The 18142-nt window shown below is 43.0% G+C and overlaps 1 protein-coding gene across 13 annotated transcripts in view; it reads right to left on the reverse strand.

Annotated features, from left to right (window-relative positions):
• SLC12A8 (solute carrier family 12 member 8) overlaps positions 1-13008 on the reverse strand; it is a 121595-nt gene extending 108587 nt beyond the window's left edge. For 2 of the 13 annotated variants that reach the window (XM_032480851.1, XM_032480845.1), the window contains exons 1-2: positions 12531-12661; positions 11323-11418 (exon numbers count right to left, since the gene is read on the reverse strand). In XM_032480851.1, coding sequence (XP_032336742.1) covers positions 11323-11364 — 42 coding nt within the window. In that variant the 5' untranslated portion in view covers positions 11365-11418; positions 12531-12661. The other 11 variants (XM_032480852.1, XM_032480847.1, XM_032480836.1 and 8 more) reach the window with 9 other exon arrangements.
• Between the last annotated feature and the right edge of the window lie 5134 nt (positions 13009-18142).

Genomic DNA, 18142 nt, shown 5'->3' on the forward strand with positions numbered 1-18142 from the left:
AAAAAAGTGACAGAGCAGCCCAGGGCAGCCAAGAGCAGAGAAGTCTTCTAAGACTCCTGAGAAGTTCCAAGTTCAGAGTGAGCCAATGCTAGGAGCAGACATGGGCCAGGGCACTCACTGGGCATAACCTTATCCTGGAGGCTTTATGGAGATGGAAGTAAGACACATGGCATTTATAGCATAAAAGACTGGAGGGCAGAGCCAGTAAATGGCCCTATATGATTGCCAGGTTCCTACATTTTACATTAAAGTGGTACAGTATTAACTCTAAATCAACTGTGAAAATTTTTAATGTATATTTAATCCCTAGAGCAGCCATTCTCAAACTTTTTGAACTCCAGACCCATTTACATCCTTAAAAATTATTGAGGACCCCAAAGAACTTCTGTTTATGTGTGTTGTAACTATCAATACTTACCATACTAGAAATTTAAAGGGAAATATTTAAAAATATTTATTAATCAAACATAATAATAAGCCCATTATCTGTTAAAATAAGTAACATGTGTGCATGAAAAATAGCTACTTTCCCAAACAAAAACGTTTAGTGAAAAGAGAGCCTTGTTATACAATTTGCAAATCATTTTAATGTCTGGCCTGATAGAAGACAGCTGGATTCTCATATCTACTTCTGCATCCAATCTGTTGTAAAATGTTGTTTCTGAAGTATATGAAAACAATCTGGCCTCCCCTCCTTCTATAGTTAGACAAGGGAAGAGTAATCCATATATGAAAAAAATTCTTGCGACTCAAAAGATAAGAGAATCGTACCCCCCCCCCAAAAAGTGACATGGAATATAAGAAACAACAGTAGCTGTGTATGAACCGAAAGAATTAAAGGAAACTTGAAGCCACAAAGTTTTAATAACTTATAATTGTATTTTCTTCTCAATGAGCCTCAGTTAAACACACATATATGCATCTTACTCCTATAAATGCTATTTATAGATTCAAAATTTTTATTAACCAACTATAATAAATACGGAAATGTTCATTACAATTACAGAAAAATAAATTTTATAAACCTTGACAATGGAAAAATAACCCAACTAACAAGAAATTAGAAATGAAATGAGAAATGGAAGAAACAGTAAATGCGCCAATGCCCTCTTTCTTCACATCAGGAAGCAATAAGTAAACTGATAATAAATTGAGAACTTAGTCAAGAAATAGAGGTATAAATAAATTATTTAAAGTTACACTGATAATCACTTGGGAAAATGAAAACCAGAAACCATTAGCAACTGTCGCTGGGGAATGGCGGCAAAGGAAGAGAGGAAGAAGGCTTTTAATTTTATATCGTTTTCTACTGTTTAAAAAAATTTTTTTCACTGCATGCATGTAGTAATTCTCTGATAAAAATACTAACTTATTTTTTTGTTTAAAGAAAAATTTATTACATAATTAGAAATATTTGAAAAATAAAATGCTGACTTCGAGTTAGTCCTTAATTTATAACTCAACTTCATTTTATGCAGTGGATGAATTCACCAAACAATGCCTGTGATTTGAATCACATGTTTTAAAATGTATTGGATATACAGTCTACTTAAAAATAGTGAAGAAACCTTTGGTAAAATTAATGTCCATAAAATTTGTGTGTTTTTTTAATTAGAATTTGCTTTTGCTATGTGTTGTTCTTTGCTGATAATTGCCTAATATAAAAAAGGAAAGTTACTAAAAATGAGTTACAGCTTTCTTTTTTAAGTTTTGCAAACACTGGGATTTGCAATAGAGCAAATTTATCACCTGGATCAGACATACCTAGTTTTGGTGAAGTGAGGGCTGCAAGGCCACCATGGCTCAAGTTCATCAGTAAGCACCTGAGTCCTGTAACTGCTGACAGGGACTGTGGGTGTGACTTACAAGCTATCTGCAGATTGGAAAAAGAATGTCACAGAATTTTTTACACAGATCAGTGGTTTTTAACTCCACGATATTTTCTCTTTCTTTATAACCGTTCATGTAAAGAAAAAAACACTCACACACCAAAACAAAAACAAATGAAAGGTACTTTCCTCCTGAGGCAGAGTAATGACAACAATGTCCTACTAGATAGGTACCCAAGCCAGAACTGGTACTGACTCTGAAGACCGCTCATGCCAAGCTGTTCTGAAGCACACCACCCTCACTACCTCCACCGCCAGCCTTGTTTTTTTCTGTATATATGTATTTTTTATTGCAGTATAGTCAGTTTACAATGTTGTGCCAATTTCTGATGTAACACAGTCTTTTGATTACAGTACTTAACTCAGAAGGAAAGAAAAAAAAATTTTTTAATCAGATTACATTATACTTGATCACAATTAAAGAGCAAAAAAATACTGAATTATACTCAGGTATGCGTATTTCTTTAAATTTTCCTACAATTATTTGATATTGTTCTATGATTATAGATCTATCTGGTGTTTAAACTATTATCCTGAAGAGATATATTTTGGTCAGAGAAAGTACAAAATGAATGAAAAAACAAACTGAAACTCAGTTATCCACCCCTATGGGAAGCCAGATTGTTCCATCAGGCCAGACCAGAGTGGCTCCTTACTCAAATTACAAGAATAGTACTTCAGAGTCATCAGCATAGCCACCTAGGATTCTCCTTGCAAACCCCAAACTATTAAACAATGGCAAGAGCTGCATTTTTTCTACACCTGGCCATGGATGAAATGTACCCTAAGGCTCCCAGGTTCCAGGACCGTAATCTCTTTTTTTCTGACACCTCCAGAAGGTGGTTCTATCCAGGTACCACTGGTGTTTCACAGTGAAGCTAATTCTTAAGCCTGAACACCTTTCACTTGCATTGAGCCCCTCCCAAAGATTACAACTAATTTTGTATTTGTAATTTGTACCCTTTTTACCAAAGAGAAGCCCTAAGAGTTGTACAAGCTTTCTGCTCTACAGAAACTGGGAGGGAAATAGGAGACATGGCTCCAGGAACTCTAGATGTGAGCCCGTCTCTTCCACCCCACCCCTCTGGACCCCAGTTTCCTTATCCTTAAGAGGGGCTAACAAGATGGTCTTGTCCTAGGTTCTCTTTCCTTTTCTCCTCAGGTGCATTCATTTCTCTATATTCTAACAAAGCAATATGCTGTTATCTAGCGTGGGGCTGCCAAGGCTCACTGTACATATTGCCTTTTAAAAGATGCTAAAACAGGCCTGAAAAAAAATGCATAGCAAAAAAACAAGTTGGCTCGTAATTGTACACTGGCTAATGAGGACACAGAAAATAAGAGCAAAGCTTTCACGATGAAGCCTGGCCCCAGTGCTGAAAATTATATTATAACCAAAAGATTGGATGCATTAAATCAACCTAGAGCTATATTATGGGGTCATGGGCTCATGGGTTCGTTCCTGCCTGGCTGGGAAACACCATTTGCATCTGTCTTTGGGCAAGTCATTCTAACTCTCTGGGCTTGTTTATTTTGACAAGCTAAGCATGAGGACAGGGCCAGATCTTTAAGGATCCCTCTGTCTCTTAACACGTTTGCTTCCTTCTGTCTCTCTTGCTGGTGCTACCACATGCTCACCAGTGCCCCACAACTCGACCAGACTCTCTTTCTTACCCTTACTATGCCAAGCGAACCTAGGTAAGATACTGAATGGAGGAGGAGACAGGGAGAGAGCAAAGGAGAGGACAGAGAAGGGAAAGAGGGCAGGAAGTCTGGCAGTGCTGGGTCGTGGTGCAGGATCAGAGGCGGCTCGCACCGGGGCTCACATGTGGGCCGGATGCTGCGGCTCCGGTGGGCACCTCTTCCCTGGCTCTGCAGCGGGGTTTTTTCTCAGTGATTAGCTCAGACCAGCCAGACTTTAGCCCCCAGACTTCCTAGGAAAGAGTCCTCACAGACCCACTCCTGCTGGAGCTCAAGCCTCCAGCTGGATGAAGAAGAAGGAATATAAGTTCCTCGCACAAGCTAACCTGTGGCTGTTGGTGACCCGTTCTCAGGCCAGGGCATGACACAGCTTCCCTTTAAGTTTCTCTGGAGAGCATCCAACTCTTGGAGAAGGAGGGCTGCTCATCAGATTAGTTGCAGCTATCCCTTATTCCACAGAAATTAAGAGATTTCTGTTTTGGTATCTCCAGCACTAGCTGGAGATCCCGACAAGAAGAGCACTTGGTAAACAGCAGGTAAGCTGAGCTGCATATGCCCCTTGCTGAGAGCACTGGACCCCGCTGGACTTCAGCCCTCACACACTTGCCATCTCTCCCTGTCTCCGAGACTCGTTTTCTCCCGCCACTTCCTCTTCCTGACACACTGTGTCTGTTAGAGTCCTCTCTATCCCGTGATTGGTGGACACAAGCATGGACTCCAAGGCTGTTAGCCTCCCTCTGGCACCAGCTGCTCCTTAGCTTTCCAGCTCCATGTTTCACAAATAGCCTCCTCGACCGGGTTTCAATGTGAAATGCGCTTCATCCAATCACCAAACACGCCCTGTATTTAGTGCTCACCATGTGACAGGCACTGGGCCAGATCCTTCTGCATATGGCATAAGAACCCTGAAAATCAGGTACATTCACTCCATCTAGCAGTTGTGGAAACAGACCACAAGCCCTTGAGTAACTTGCCCAAGGGCTCAGCCCATCTAGTGGCACAGTCAGAATTTGGAACCCAGATTCCCAGGGTCAAGTCCACCACCAAACTACACCTCACATCAATGACGCGCCTGGGAACAGAGGATCATCAAACAAGATTCACACCTCCACAAGTTCAGTAGGTCCTCAAATACATGCACAAGCACATGCACATGCACACGCACATGCACACACACACTCCCAAACCACTCCAGACCCATCTAGGCCTAGAAAGCACCCCATCTTCCTCAGTGAACTGCCCACCCCACAGAATGTCCACACTCTGGATTTGACCAATGGAATCATTCTGGATTTGGGACACCTGCCTTAGGTCATCTAACTGCCTTTGCTGTGCTGAGTCAAGCATCTATTTGCCAACTGAACCCTCTGATCATTCATATCCCTACCTCATGGACCAAATACATACTCTGCACCTTAGCTTTATTATTAGCCAACATGTACAGAATGCTTACTATGAACCAAGCACTGTACTGAATGTTTACATGAATCATCTCTGTCAACCTTCATAATTCTCTAGGGTGGGTTCTATTACTGTATCCCCTTTACAGGTGAGGATACAAAGGCTTAGCCAGGTTAAGTAACTTGCCCCAAGTCACAAAGGGACAGAGCCACTACTTGAACCCTGGCAGCACCATTAACCCTCAGATCTACAGCCTCTTCTCAGCTGGCCCCCTTATTACTGACCAACACACACACAGCTACCCCACTGGGTCCTGAGACAGTAAAGCCAAACCAAGCATCCATTCATTCACCATTCCACCTAACTCACAAGCATCCCTCCTCCTGCCAGATCTCCTGAGAACCACTTTCCAATCACAGTAGCCAAGAGAAGAACAGATCTGAACTGAAGGGTTTAGGGTAACACCCAGCCTGTCTTCCCGCTGGGCACTGCCTTCTTGGACAGTGTTCTTCAGGCTCCAAAGCTCTTAGCAGAAGTCCTGACTCCCAAAACTGGAGTGAAGGGAGAAAAAGGTTTATGGGAAACTTCTGGAGGACCAGCCACTTCAGTCATGTCAGCCATCCAGGCTGCAACCTGGTCCCACACAGGCTTTGCTCAGGCCAGAGGCACAGAGCAGAAAGGATTAAAGGCAACAACTATGTCTTGGTTCAAAGTGCCTCCGTCTTTCACCTGTCAACCAAAATAATCAAATCTACTTCAGAATGTTATGAAGATTAGGACAATGCATGTTAAATGTTCAGCACATAAGAAATGCCCACCAGTTGTTAGTTATTATCATTTTCTTACCCTTTCAGCCTGGGATGTGCTTCCCGACTTTACCACTGATGGTAAAGACCTAATGCACATAGCAGCTCCCTCAGTCCCTAGCCAGGTGAGTTCAGTTTAGCAGAACAAGCACTGACTGAGCATCTTCCATATGCTGAGCACTAATGGCAGGTATTGAGAACACAGAAATGATAAGACATGCCCCTGAACTTGAGCGGTTCACAGGCCTAAGGAAGACAGGAAAGAAACAGCTCACTTCAAGGCCACACAGTAAACGCAGTGACAGAGATGTGGGAGCGGGGAAAGCCAGTCAGATCATGGAGGCTGCCAAGGTAAGTTTGAACTGACTTCTGAAGGCAGTGAGAAACCATTGAAAAGCTTTAAGCAAAGGAGTCAATGCACAGATTTACGCTTTAAAAACAGATCACTCTTAGCAGAAGGAAGGAAATAATAAAAATCAGGGAGGAAATAAATACAATAGAGATTTAAAAAATAAAAAATAAATCAAATCAAAAGCTCGTTTTTTGAAAGAGTAAATAAAATCGACAAACCACTGGCCAAACTCACAAAGAAGAAAAGAGAGAGCACAAATAAACAAAATAAGAAAGGAAAATGGAGAAATTACAACAAATAACATAGAAATATAGAATCTCATATGAGAATATTATGAAAAACCATATGGAAGCAAAATGGATAACCAAGAGGAGATGGACAAGTTTCTGGAAACATACAGTCCACCAAGACTGAATCAAGAAGAAACTGACCACTTGAACAAATCGATCACTAGAAATGAAATCGAATTAGCAATAAAAAAAAAAAACCTCCCTACAAATAAAAGTCCAGGACCAGACGGCTTCACCAGGGAATTCTACCAAACATACAAAGAAGAACTCACACCAGTCCTTTTCAAACTCTTCCGGAAGATTGAAAAGGAGGGAATACTCCCAAACTCATTCTATGAAGCCACCATCACCCTGAGACCAAAACCAGGCAAAGACACTACCAAAAAAGAGAATTACAGACCAATATCACTGATGAACATAGATGCAAAAATCCTTACCAAAATATTAGCAAATAGAATCCAACAGCACATAAAAAAGACAGTTCATCATGATCAAGTGGGGTTCATCCCAGGGACACAAGGGTGGTTCAACATACAGAAATCAATCAATGTAATACATCACATCCACAAGAGAAAGGACAAAAACCACATGATCATCTCAATAGATGCATAAAAAGCATTTGATAAAATTCAACACCCATTTATGATAAAAATTCTCACCAAAGTGGGTATAGAGGGAACATATCTCAACATAATAAAAGCTACATATGACAAACCTACAGCTAGCATAGCACTCAACGGTGAAAAACTCAAAAGCTTCCCACTAAAATCTGGGACAAGACAAGGATGCCCACTATCACCACTCCTATTCAAAATAGTCTTGGAAGTCCTAGCCACAGCAATCAAGCAAGAGAGAGAAAGAAAAGGGATCCAAATTGGAAAAGAAGAGGTAAAATTGTCACTATATGCAGATGACATGATACTATATATAGAAAACCCTAAAAGGTCCACACAAAAACTACTAGAAATAATCGAAGAATTCAGCAAGGTAGCAGGTTACAAGATTAACATACAAAAAAAAAGTTGCATTTCTTTACATTAACAATGAATCAACAGGAAAAGAAAGTAAAGAAACAATCCCCTTTAAAATAACACCCAAAATAATAAAATACCTAGGAATAAATCTAACCAAGGAGGTGAAAGACTTATACACAGAGAATTATAAACCACTGACGAAGGAAATAAAGAAGACTTAAAAAAATGGAAAGATACCCCATGCTCCTGGATTGGAAGAATCAATATTGTTAAAATGGTCATACTGCCCAAGGCACTTTACATATTTAACACAATCCCTATCAAATTACCCAGGACCTATTTCATAGAACTAGAACAAATCATAATAAAATTTATATGGGATCACAAAATACCCAGAATTGCCAAAGCATTACTGAAGAAAAAGAAAGAGGCTAGAGGAATAACCCTCCCAGACTTCAGACAATACTACAGAGATACAGTCATCAAGACAGCATGGTATTGGTACAAAAACAGACAAAGGGACCAATGGAACAGAACAGAGAGCCCAGAAATGAACCCACAAACTTTTGGTCAACTAATCTTTGACAAAAGAGGCAAAAGCACACAATGGAATAAAGACAGTCTCCTCAGCAAATGGTGCTGGGAAAACTGGACAGCAGCATGAAATCAGTGAAGCTAGAACACTCCCTTACACCATACACAAAAATAAACTCAAAATGGATCAAAGACTTAAACATAAGACAAGATGCAATAAACCTCCTAGAAGAAAACATAGGCAAAACATTATCTCACATACATTTCAAAAATGTTCTCCTAGGGCAGTCTATCCAAGCAATAGGAATAAAAGCAAGAATAAACAAATGTGACCTAATTAAACTTACAAGCTTCTGCACAGCAAAGGAAACCATAAGCAAAATAAAATGACAACCTACAGAATGGGAGAAAATTTTTGCAGAAGATGAAACTGAAAAAGGCTTGATCTCCAGAATATATAAGCAGCTCATAGAACTTAATAAGAAAAAAACAAACAACCCAATCCAAAAATGGGCAAAAGAACTAAACAAGCAATTCTCCAAGGAATAAATACAAATGATCAATAGGCACATGAAAAAATGCTCAATATCACTAATTATCAGAGAAATGCAAATCAAAACTACAGTGAGGTATCACCTCACACCAGTCAGAATGGCCATCATTCAAAAGTCCACAAATGACAAATGCTAGGGAGACTGTGGAGAAAAGGGAACCCTCCTACACTGCTGGTGGGAATGCAGTTTGGTGCAGTCACTGTGGAAAACAGTATACAGACTCTTCAAAAAACTATGAATAGACGTATCTTATGACCCAGGAATCTCGCTCCTGGGCATATATCCAGAAGGAACCCTACTTGAAAAAGACACCTGCACCTTAATGTTCATAGAAGCACTATTTACAATAGCAAAGGCATGGAAACAGCCTATATGTCCATTGATAGATGACTGGATAAAGAAGAAGTGGTATATTTATACAATGGAATACTATTCAGCCATAAAAATGACAACAGAATGCCATTTGCAGCCACATGGATGTCCCTGGAGAATGTCATTCTAAGTGAAGTAAGCCAGAAAGAGAAAGAAAAATACCATGAGATTACTCATGTGTGGAATCTAAAAAAAAAAAAGAAAGAAAGAAAAAGACAAAAGAACATAAATACAAAACAGAAACAGACTCACAGACATAGAATACAAACTTGTGGTTGCCAAGGGGGCGGGGGGTGGGAAGGGACAGACTGGGAGTTCAAAATTTGTAAATACTGACAGGCATGTATAGCCCAGGGAAATACATACAAGATCTTGTGGTAGCTCACAGTAAAAAAGAATGTGACAATGAATATATGTAAGTTCATGTATAACTGAAAAATTGTCCTCTACACTGGAAATTGACACAACACTGTAAACTGACTATAACTCAATTAAAAAAAAAACTGATCACTTTAGTAGAAAGCAGTTAGGAAGATATGAATTATCCAATCAAGAAATGACACCTTGGACAAGACAGTGCAAGGGAGACAGAGAAAAAGGGATGGATTTCAAAGATGCTAGATAATGAACACCAAAGGCCTTGACACTGTCTAATCCCTCAGTGTTCGGAGATTGAGGGAGAGGGAGGTGACATAGAGGCATTTACATCCACCATTTAAAAAATCAACTCTCTCTTATGGCACTCAGGGCAATTTAACTTGCACTGTGGTCATCTGCTTCTTGTTCATTTGGTTAGTCAACTAGCATTTACTGTCCGCTTAAATGCCAGGCCCTGCCTCAGATGCCAATGACAAAGCAGCTGAGAGAGAAGTTCAGCAAAGACCAGCAAAGGGGAAAGATATGAGCACAGAGCCTGGGGAATGCTGACCTTTGGCCGGAAGGTAGGGCACAAAGAGGAAGATACAGGGGACCAGGCTCAAAACTCAGCCTGGGTCAGACTGTGCAGGACCCAAGCTAAGGAGTTTGAACTCTGGGTGGACACAGGGAGCCACTGAAGGTTTTAAACAGAGGAGAGAGGATCCCAGCTGAGCCTTAATGGATCCCTCTCACAGAGTTGAACCAAGAATTGTCTTGTCTCTCTTTTTGGAATCGCTGGAGACAAGGGCCTCATGTTTTCCATCTGGGTATCTTGTTTCATGCTTAACACAGCACCCATTCTTTAGCAAGTAGTCCACAAGTGTCTGTTAGGTGCACAAACACTCAGGTATGCATCCAAAGAAAATGCATGGCAAGTATGTAGAGAGACTGGTTAAGCTAAATAAAGTGGAAGACTTCTGACACATCAAGGTCTTTCCAAGGTTCCTCGATCACACTAAAAACATGGCCACGTGCCTTTTTGCCTAGGAGCGAACAGCTGTGGCTAAGAGTTCTGAAATATCTTTGAGGAGCTATTCCAAGTCTCTGAGCACCCATTCCTAAAGCAGCTTGAATACTTCCAGGGCTGGGTGTAAGGAGCTCAGGACAGGATGCAGGATACAGCTCTGGGCCTGCCAGGGTGAAGGGGAGCGACAGCGATACCTTTTGCTGAGCACTGGCCACCTGCCAGCCAACCTGCTGTGTTTTTCATGTGTACCTGTGCACATGAAGAGGCGGTAACTAGCCAGTTTGGATTCCCCCACCCCAACCTTGAACCCCATCTGCCTCACCAGCCTCTGTCCTTTGGCTCAAAACCTCCAGGTTTGGGACCCTGCTCTCTTGCTATTGTGTAAGGCCATGAGTTGATTCTCTCCCCTCTTGGGGGACTCATTCCCCCTGTTATAATGCCAGGGGACCCTCCTGCCCCTCTCTACAAAGATGAGAAAAATGCAAGGGACAGTGAAAACTTCAAGGCTGAGCGATCATTATACAGCCAAGACCCTGGGTGCAAGTAGCTTCCTGATAAACATCCAAGTATGGTTTGTTTGCTTTTAAGGGTTTAACTCTCTGTTTCTAGGGACAGCCACTTCAGTTCCATACCTACACTGAATATTTACTATAACTAATCATCAACAGGGAGAGGATAAAGAAAAAGAAAAACGAAAACCTGCAGACATCAGGGAATCCAGAAATCTATTTGGCTTCAGCATACATGAGTTTTTCAGAAATAAATTTACCTTCTTACATTGGTTTGATTCAATATTAAAAAGAGTTGATATTATCTGAGTCCTCTGTTCATGGAAACCCTCCATGGGTTGGGGGAGGAGTGTCCAGGATTCAAAATCCACTACAAATACCAGAGACGTTTTTGCACACAGATGGTTAAGAGTTGACTGCAATATTTTCTCAATTAAGCTGGAATACCAAAATAAACTTCTGAGACCATTACTTTTAAAGTGCACTGTAATGTTTCCATTCAGCTTCCTGTCTGGTGACCCTATACTCACAGACCCCCCACACCACCCAGGCCTACCTGCTGGGCTGCCTCGAGGAAGAGTTCCTGCACTTGAGACATCTGGGCCGTTCTGGTAGAAATGGGGGTCCTGGTGGTCTGGGTGGGGAGACCCCTCTGGAAGGTAAACACCATCCTTGGTCAGGCTGACTCCTCCTTCCCTCTATCCTTATTGCCCATCCTTCCTCTAAATCAGACAAGGCCCTGGCTAAGGAAGGGACCTTGTTCTGCCTCATCTGGAAACATCCCCTTCCCTCTTTGCTACCCCAACAGAGCCCACTCATCCTTCAGAGCCTCCCTCTACTCAAATTTTGCTGTCCTTTTAAAGCCACAGCTGCCCCCAGTTCTCTTTCTTCCCCGAGCTCCTTCAATATGGAGGTCAGAGCCAATGGCCCAGCCCTTGAGGACACAGTTTTACACTCCTCTCCTTCCTTGTGAACCCAGTGGTCCAGGGCAAGAGCACCATCATCTCACTAGAACTGGTTGCACGTGGTGAAAGGACCCCGAGATTTACCGAGACCCGCTCCGGAGCCAGAGCCCCGACCCCTGGAGTCTGGGTCAGACCTGGGACCTGTATCCCTGCGGTACCCCGACTTACGCGAACCCCAGACAGCGCAGCGCACGCCCCCTCCAGCCTAGGCGCCGCCAGTACCAAGCTCTCAGGAATCTTGGGCCGGGCGGAGGCGGGTGTCTGCTTGGCCGTATGCAGACGTGCCAGGTGAGGACGAGGGGGCCCAAGGTGACCCAAGTGCCCCCAGGACTACAGGACAGAGCTCCCGGCAGGAAAGCAGCCGCCCCTAGACCAACGCGCGCACTCCCCACCCACCAGCCGCTCGGCGTCCGCCCGCACCAGTTCCCGGCACGCCAGCACCTAGCGCGGGGCCCGCCCAGTCCCCGCCCCACCGCCACGTGGCTGACCAGGTGTTCGCCGCGCGGGGCCCAGCTGTCCCGCTAACAAGGCGTCCCGCCCGGGCACGGGCACCCGGGCCACGAGTCTCGGGTCCAGGTGGAGAAGGAGGGGGCCGCGGAGACTTCCCTTCCCCGAGGACGGTGCCCGCACACTCCCAGCCGCCCAGGAGGGCTCCCAGAATAAGGGAACCGCAATCTCGACCCGGGTGGGGAGCGACTGGGCAGGGACTGGCGGGTGGGGAGGTTAGGGGGAGGTCCCGCAAGCTCTCAGACTCGACGAGCCACTGCCGCCGCCGCCCTCGACAACTCGTTCAACGCACCCAGCCGAGGTGTCCAGCCCTGGGGTTAGGGGGACAAACAGGACGCGAACCTACTCACTGCAGCTCCTTTTAAGGACCTGCGTATCACACTGCACACAAGAGTGAGAAAGGCTGGAGGGGTGGAGGAGCCCGCGTCTCCCACTGGTCCGCAGCCCCCTGCGCAGGTGCAAAAGCGTCTGGACAAGAGACAGACAGCGCTCCAGGGATCCTAGAGTGCAGCGGCTACTCCAGCAGGTGACCCTCAGTCTCACAGGAAGTGGAATTCTTTCGCCAAGAAAGGGCATGCTGTTGTGTGGGGAGGAATTCGCCTCATCGCCTTCAGTAATTCCCAGAACCGGCAGGGGGTGTGGGGGGCGAAGTAAGGTTTCCAGGGTCCCTGGCCCGCAGGAAAAAAAAAGAAAAAGAAATTAACATACAGAGAGATGAAATTATCTCTATTTCCAATCTGGCATATTTCCTAAGCCTGAAATAACTTACTAGGCCTCCATGTGGGCTTCTGAGGAACAGAAGGGCAGCTGGGAGTACTTCCCACGCCCACATGAGCCTTTGTGTGAAAATCCCTAAAAATAGAGGTTGTTATTTTAAAAACAAAAGGGAAGGCAAAGCCATGGGAACACTGACAGAGCCCCAACCTCTCCTGCTCCAGCAAAGGGTTTTTATTTTTTGGTGTGGAAAGATATGTAATATAAAATGTGCCATTTAAACCATTTTTAAGTGTACAATTCAGTGGTATTAGTTACATTCATCATGTTGTGCAGACATTACTGCTGTCTGCTTTCAAAACTTTCTCATCACCCTAAACAGAGATTCTGTACCCACTAAGCAATAATGCCCCATCCTCTCTACTCCTGGCCAGTAGTAACCTCTAATCTGCTTTCTGTCTCTATGAAATTGCTTCTTCAAGATACTTCATATAAGTGAAATCAGACAATGTCCTTTTTATGTCTGGCTTATTTCACTTAGCATTATGTCCTCAAGGTTCACTCATGCTGTGGTATGTGTCAAAACTTCATTCCCAGCAAAGAAGTTTTTATAATCCATTTCTGTAAGAGGAAAGAACCCGAATAAATTACAGATTAGTCACTTGTAAACAAATGATGGATAGGTGGGCATGTTATTGGAATGCACTATTTATTTATATATTACATCTCTATGGAGAGTAGTGCCATCTTTATTATTCTCTGGGGTTTTTTTTTGTTGTTGTTTTTTGCCTCAAGACAGTTTCCTGTTTGCTATCACCATCTGATGAGCCTCCCTCGAAGTGTCAATGTGAACTTTGAAGAATCCACATTCAATTCTATATCAGCCTAAGTTAAAAACATTAGAAAAGGAGACCCACCTCTCTGCTCATAACCACCTACTTCCTGTCACTTATCATTTTCAAAATAAATGAGAAGTTCCCTTTGAAGCTTATGAGCATCTTCTACACCTAAGAACGAATGTTTGTTTCTTTTCTTCCTGTTAAGGCTAGAGAAACCTGTCCATTTGCAAAGAAAAAGTGTATCCTGCTTAGTGTAGATTTATCTCATAACAATAATATTAACTGTTAAAAAAACAACACTCTTATATTTAAAAATAGTATCCTACATAACCTTCAAATAGAACAATTCCATTTTTAAGATATTATACCCTACATGACCTAGTATAAGGATATGCATTGCATCATTAATTTGTAGCAAGTTTTTAAAAAATTATAACACCCTAAAGTCCATTAATAGAAGATTGATTAAATAAGTTATGGTACAGCCATACTATGACAGCCAACATTAGAAAGAATGAGGTTTTTTATGTGTATTAACATGAAAATCTGTTCATCACATAATAATGAGTAAAAACAGGAAGTTGTAGATTAATGTGTATAGTTTGTTATTTTTTTAAAAAGTAGTGCATATATGTATATAGTTTGTATGGAAAAATACACATCAGTCTGTTAATAGTGGTTATCTCTAAGGAGGAGGATTGAGATAGTAAAGTGGAAGAGGAAATCTACTTTGGTGTACAAATTCTGGATTTTTATTGATTTTTTTCTCCTACAATGAGCACGTGTTATTTTTGGAATCTGAAAAAAAAAATGAGTAAGAAAATTAAAAGACAATGTGGGGCAGATTGCATTTTCCAAAGATAACTGCACTAACATATTCCAACCCATATGCTCTTCTTGCAATATGACATTGACATTCCTTTAAAAAGAGATGGGAGTCTATATTCCCTCCCCTTGAGCCTGAATAAACCTTTGTAAGTGCCTCAACCAGTAGAAGAAATGGAAGAAATGCCACTGTTTGACTTCCTAGGTTAGATCATAAGGGCAGTAGGGAGTCCAGCTGGCTTCCTTGCTCTCAGAGCACTTACCCATGGAATTCAGCCACCACGTTGTGAGGAAGCCCAGGCCACATGGGGAGGCCACATGTTTCCACCAGTAGCCAGCATCAACTGCCAGACAAGTGAGTGAAACAAGCCTTCAGATGATGATTCAAGTCCCCAGCCTTAGATTCTTCCAGATGAGGTCCCAGACACTGCAGAGCAAAGACAAGCTGTGCTTTCTGGCCTCTGTCTGAATTCCTGACCACTGAAACCATGAGAGATAATAAATTATTGTTGTTTTAGGCCACTAAGTTTTGGGGTAATTTGTTATTCGGCTATAGATAGCAAATACATAGTGCATCTAACCAAGGTAAAAAAATTTTGTTTCCTTTCACAGTTTTTAAAATTCATTTCAAATTGTTTGAATTTACTGTTATTACAGGGCCATTGTATTTTCTTAAACTCACCTTTTTTTCTGTTCAGGAACCATGCCAGCTGGAGTTGAAGCCCACCGTAGTGAGGTGGTTTTTCTGTGGGTCTTACCCTGCTCAGCAGACAGAAGATTCTTCATCTTGTTCCTTTCCAGCGGCTGGTGCTAGGAATTGCCTTCTGTATGAAGACTGGAGAAGAAACTGTGCCTTGAAAAATGACCTCACTTGTCAGAAAGTTTGAACCCTGGGGAGGAACCAGAGCTTGGACAAAGTAAACCAATAATAGAAAGGTGAAAACAGGTTGAAAACATTAAATCAAGATATAAATACGTATAATTACAAAGACATATCTCACAGCCTAGGCCCTAGAACCAGGGTCAGAAAGGCTGCAAAAGGCGGGTGAGCGAGTCTGGTGGTCCTCTCCCCAGGCTGCGCTTTATAGTCCCCTGGGAGTGGTTTCAGAAAATACCTGAGTCTGGGGGGGTCTGGGCATCAGTATTTTCTTCAAACTCCTCAGGTGATTCTAAAGTACAGCCAAGGTTGAAAACTATGGAATTTCTAGCTCAATCATTTCAGGGTTTTATTTTTTCTCTCTTCTCTAAAATCCCTGAGAGAGAGCATACATCCTGTCCACAGTGGTCTTACTTCAGATTAATCTTCAATGACAAGGAGAACTGGTGAAACATTTGTTCAGAAAACACAAGTAACTTACTATACATATATATATTTATATAATTATATTTATTTATATATATTTATATAATTAACATATACTTTTTTTCTTTTGTTTGTCATTGTGATGCACTTCCCTGAGGCATGCTTGCCTATCTAAAACTTCACAGATATTATGCACACACTCAGAAAAGTTTGCTGGCTTTTGAACCAGGTTTAGTTCCAATACCTGGCTCTCTCCTCTGCACAATACAACCTCTCTAATCCAGGTTAAGAGATAAGACAAAAAAAAAAAGGTTTTCCTTTTTCCTGCACTTTACAGTGCATTTCCAAGAGCCCCAGTTGCAAAAGGAAGTCTATCAGAAGGGCCGTCAGGTGTTACCAGGAGTTGGAAGAGGGTGACTCAGGAGATGCAAACCTGATGGAAGTACCAGCCCCTCACAGAGCCTGAAAGCTCCCAATTTCCCAGAGAGATGGGACAGGACCCACGGGAGGCTGGTCTTGCTATGGCTTTCCTGGTTGGACTGAGTGGAGAGGGAGGAGCCGCCACTGTCCTGTGTCAGATGTCCCCAGCTCCTGTTGAGCAGGTTTCTCCTCCAGGATCTAAGCAATTTGTTGACTCTGAGGGTTTGCCCTTGGACAAGAGAAAGGCATTCTCTATCAGCCACCTGTCATCTGGCATGAGCCAGAACCTGGTGGGACCATGAGAAAACACAAGGTTCAAAGAGAAGCTGAATGAACAGGGTCCAATTTATCTTATGGCTGATGGTGGTGGCAACCTTACTGAACTGTGACAACAGTGCAATCAGCACTCACCTTTGCTTAAATATCGTATATGGAAGACCCAGTGACAGACCTTCAAGAGTCCAGATGAGAAAAGTCAGGTCTGAGTTTGAGTCCTGGATCTTCCTTTCCACTATGTGATATTGTCTGAGGTCTTCAATGTGTCTGAGTCTCAGTGTCCTCATTTGTAATGTGGAGTTAGTGATACAACCCACCAAGCCTGCCTGGCAAAGTTGTTATGAACATTCTAGAATTTTGCTGGAGATTGAAATCCAATTCAGCTATCCATTGTTTTCAAAATCCACTCTTTTCCCTCTCATTTTGAAATTCACATGATAGGTTTCCTGGCCCCACTTGCTGCTATCCGCAGTCTCAAACTCCCCAGCAGTGCTTCCTTCACACCACCTGCAAGCTCTCTGCACCCTCAGGTGTAACTCATAGGGCCTGGGCGCTCTCTTTCAACCATATTCACCAGACATCTGTTGAGTGCCAAGCACTGCACCAACGCTGACACACAATGGGAGCAAGATGGCTCTGGATGGGCAGGAAATGAAATCAAATTCTCACACAAATAAGCAGATCACTACAAACAGCCAACTATGCTAGGAAAGAACTGCATGGGGTGGTCCAAGACTCTGAAATGGTTCTGGGCAGGGGTAGTGGTGGGGGTTGCAGGTGGCACAGGGGGAGGGTGGTTATGACCTGATCAGGGAGATTAGGATAAGCTTTTCTGAGAAAGTGATGCTGGGGCTGAATCAGGGTTGGGGGTGGGGGGAATATAGAAAACTGTGTCATTGTGGCAGAAGGGGTCATAAGCAAGTATGAGAGGCTGAAAGCAGTTCAGCAGTGAAGAGCAGAGAGGATGAGAGGCTCACTGTGGGGGAGGCTGGGGCTATGAGCAACAACCAACCATGCAGGACCAAGGTAAGGAGCTTCGTATTTATCCAGGTAGCAACTGAGATGCTTCTGAAGGTTTGCGGCATGGTTGCTATCTGGAGAAAGTACTGGAGGCCAACAAGACTCGTTGTGCAGAAACTTGCAGGAGACCAGGCAAGACTTGAGGGTGGCTTGGGCTGCAGAAGTGGCAAAGAGAGGGAGTGTTTGAGAGAATTTGAGGAATATTCACAACTCACTGCATCTGTGAGTTGCCAGTCTGACTGATGAGATCATAGTACATTTATTGAGCCACACCCAGCAGTGAGCAAGGTCACTTTCCATTGACAGGCCAGATGTGTGGACATGGTTCTTTTTAGCTCTTTCCTTTCTTTGTTCCTATGCAACTGAGGTGAGGAAAGGGCTGGGACCCACTTGTTCATTGATGAAATCCTGGCTGGCTTGCTCTTTACTCTTCTCATATATTGAGATGCCCTCATTTCTCTGGGTTATAAGGTGCCAAGGGGAAGGAAATGGCTCTAGAGGCCTGTA

This window comes from Camelus ferus, chromosome 1 (assembly GCF_009834535.1).
Source record: "Camelus ferus isolate YT-003-E chromosome 1, BCGSAC_Cfer_1.0, whole genome shotgun sequence".
Lineage (NCBI taxonomy): Eukaryota > Metazoa > Chordata > Mammalia > Artiodactyla > Camelidae > Camelus > Camelus ferus.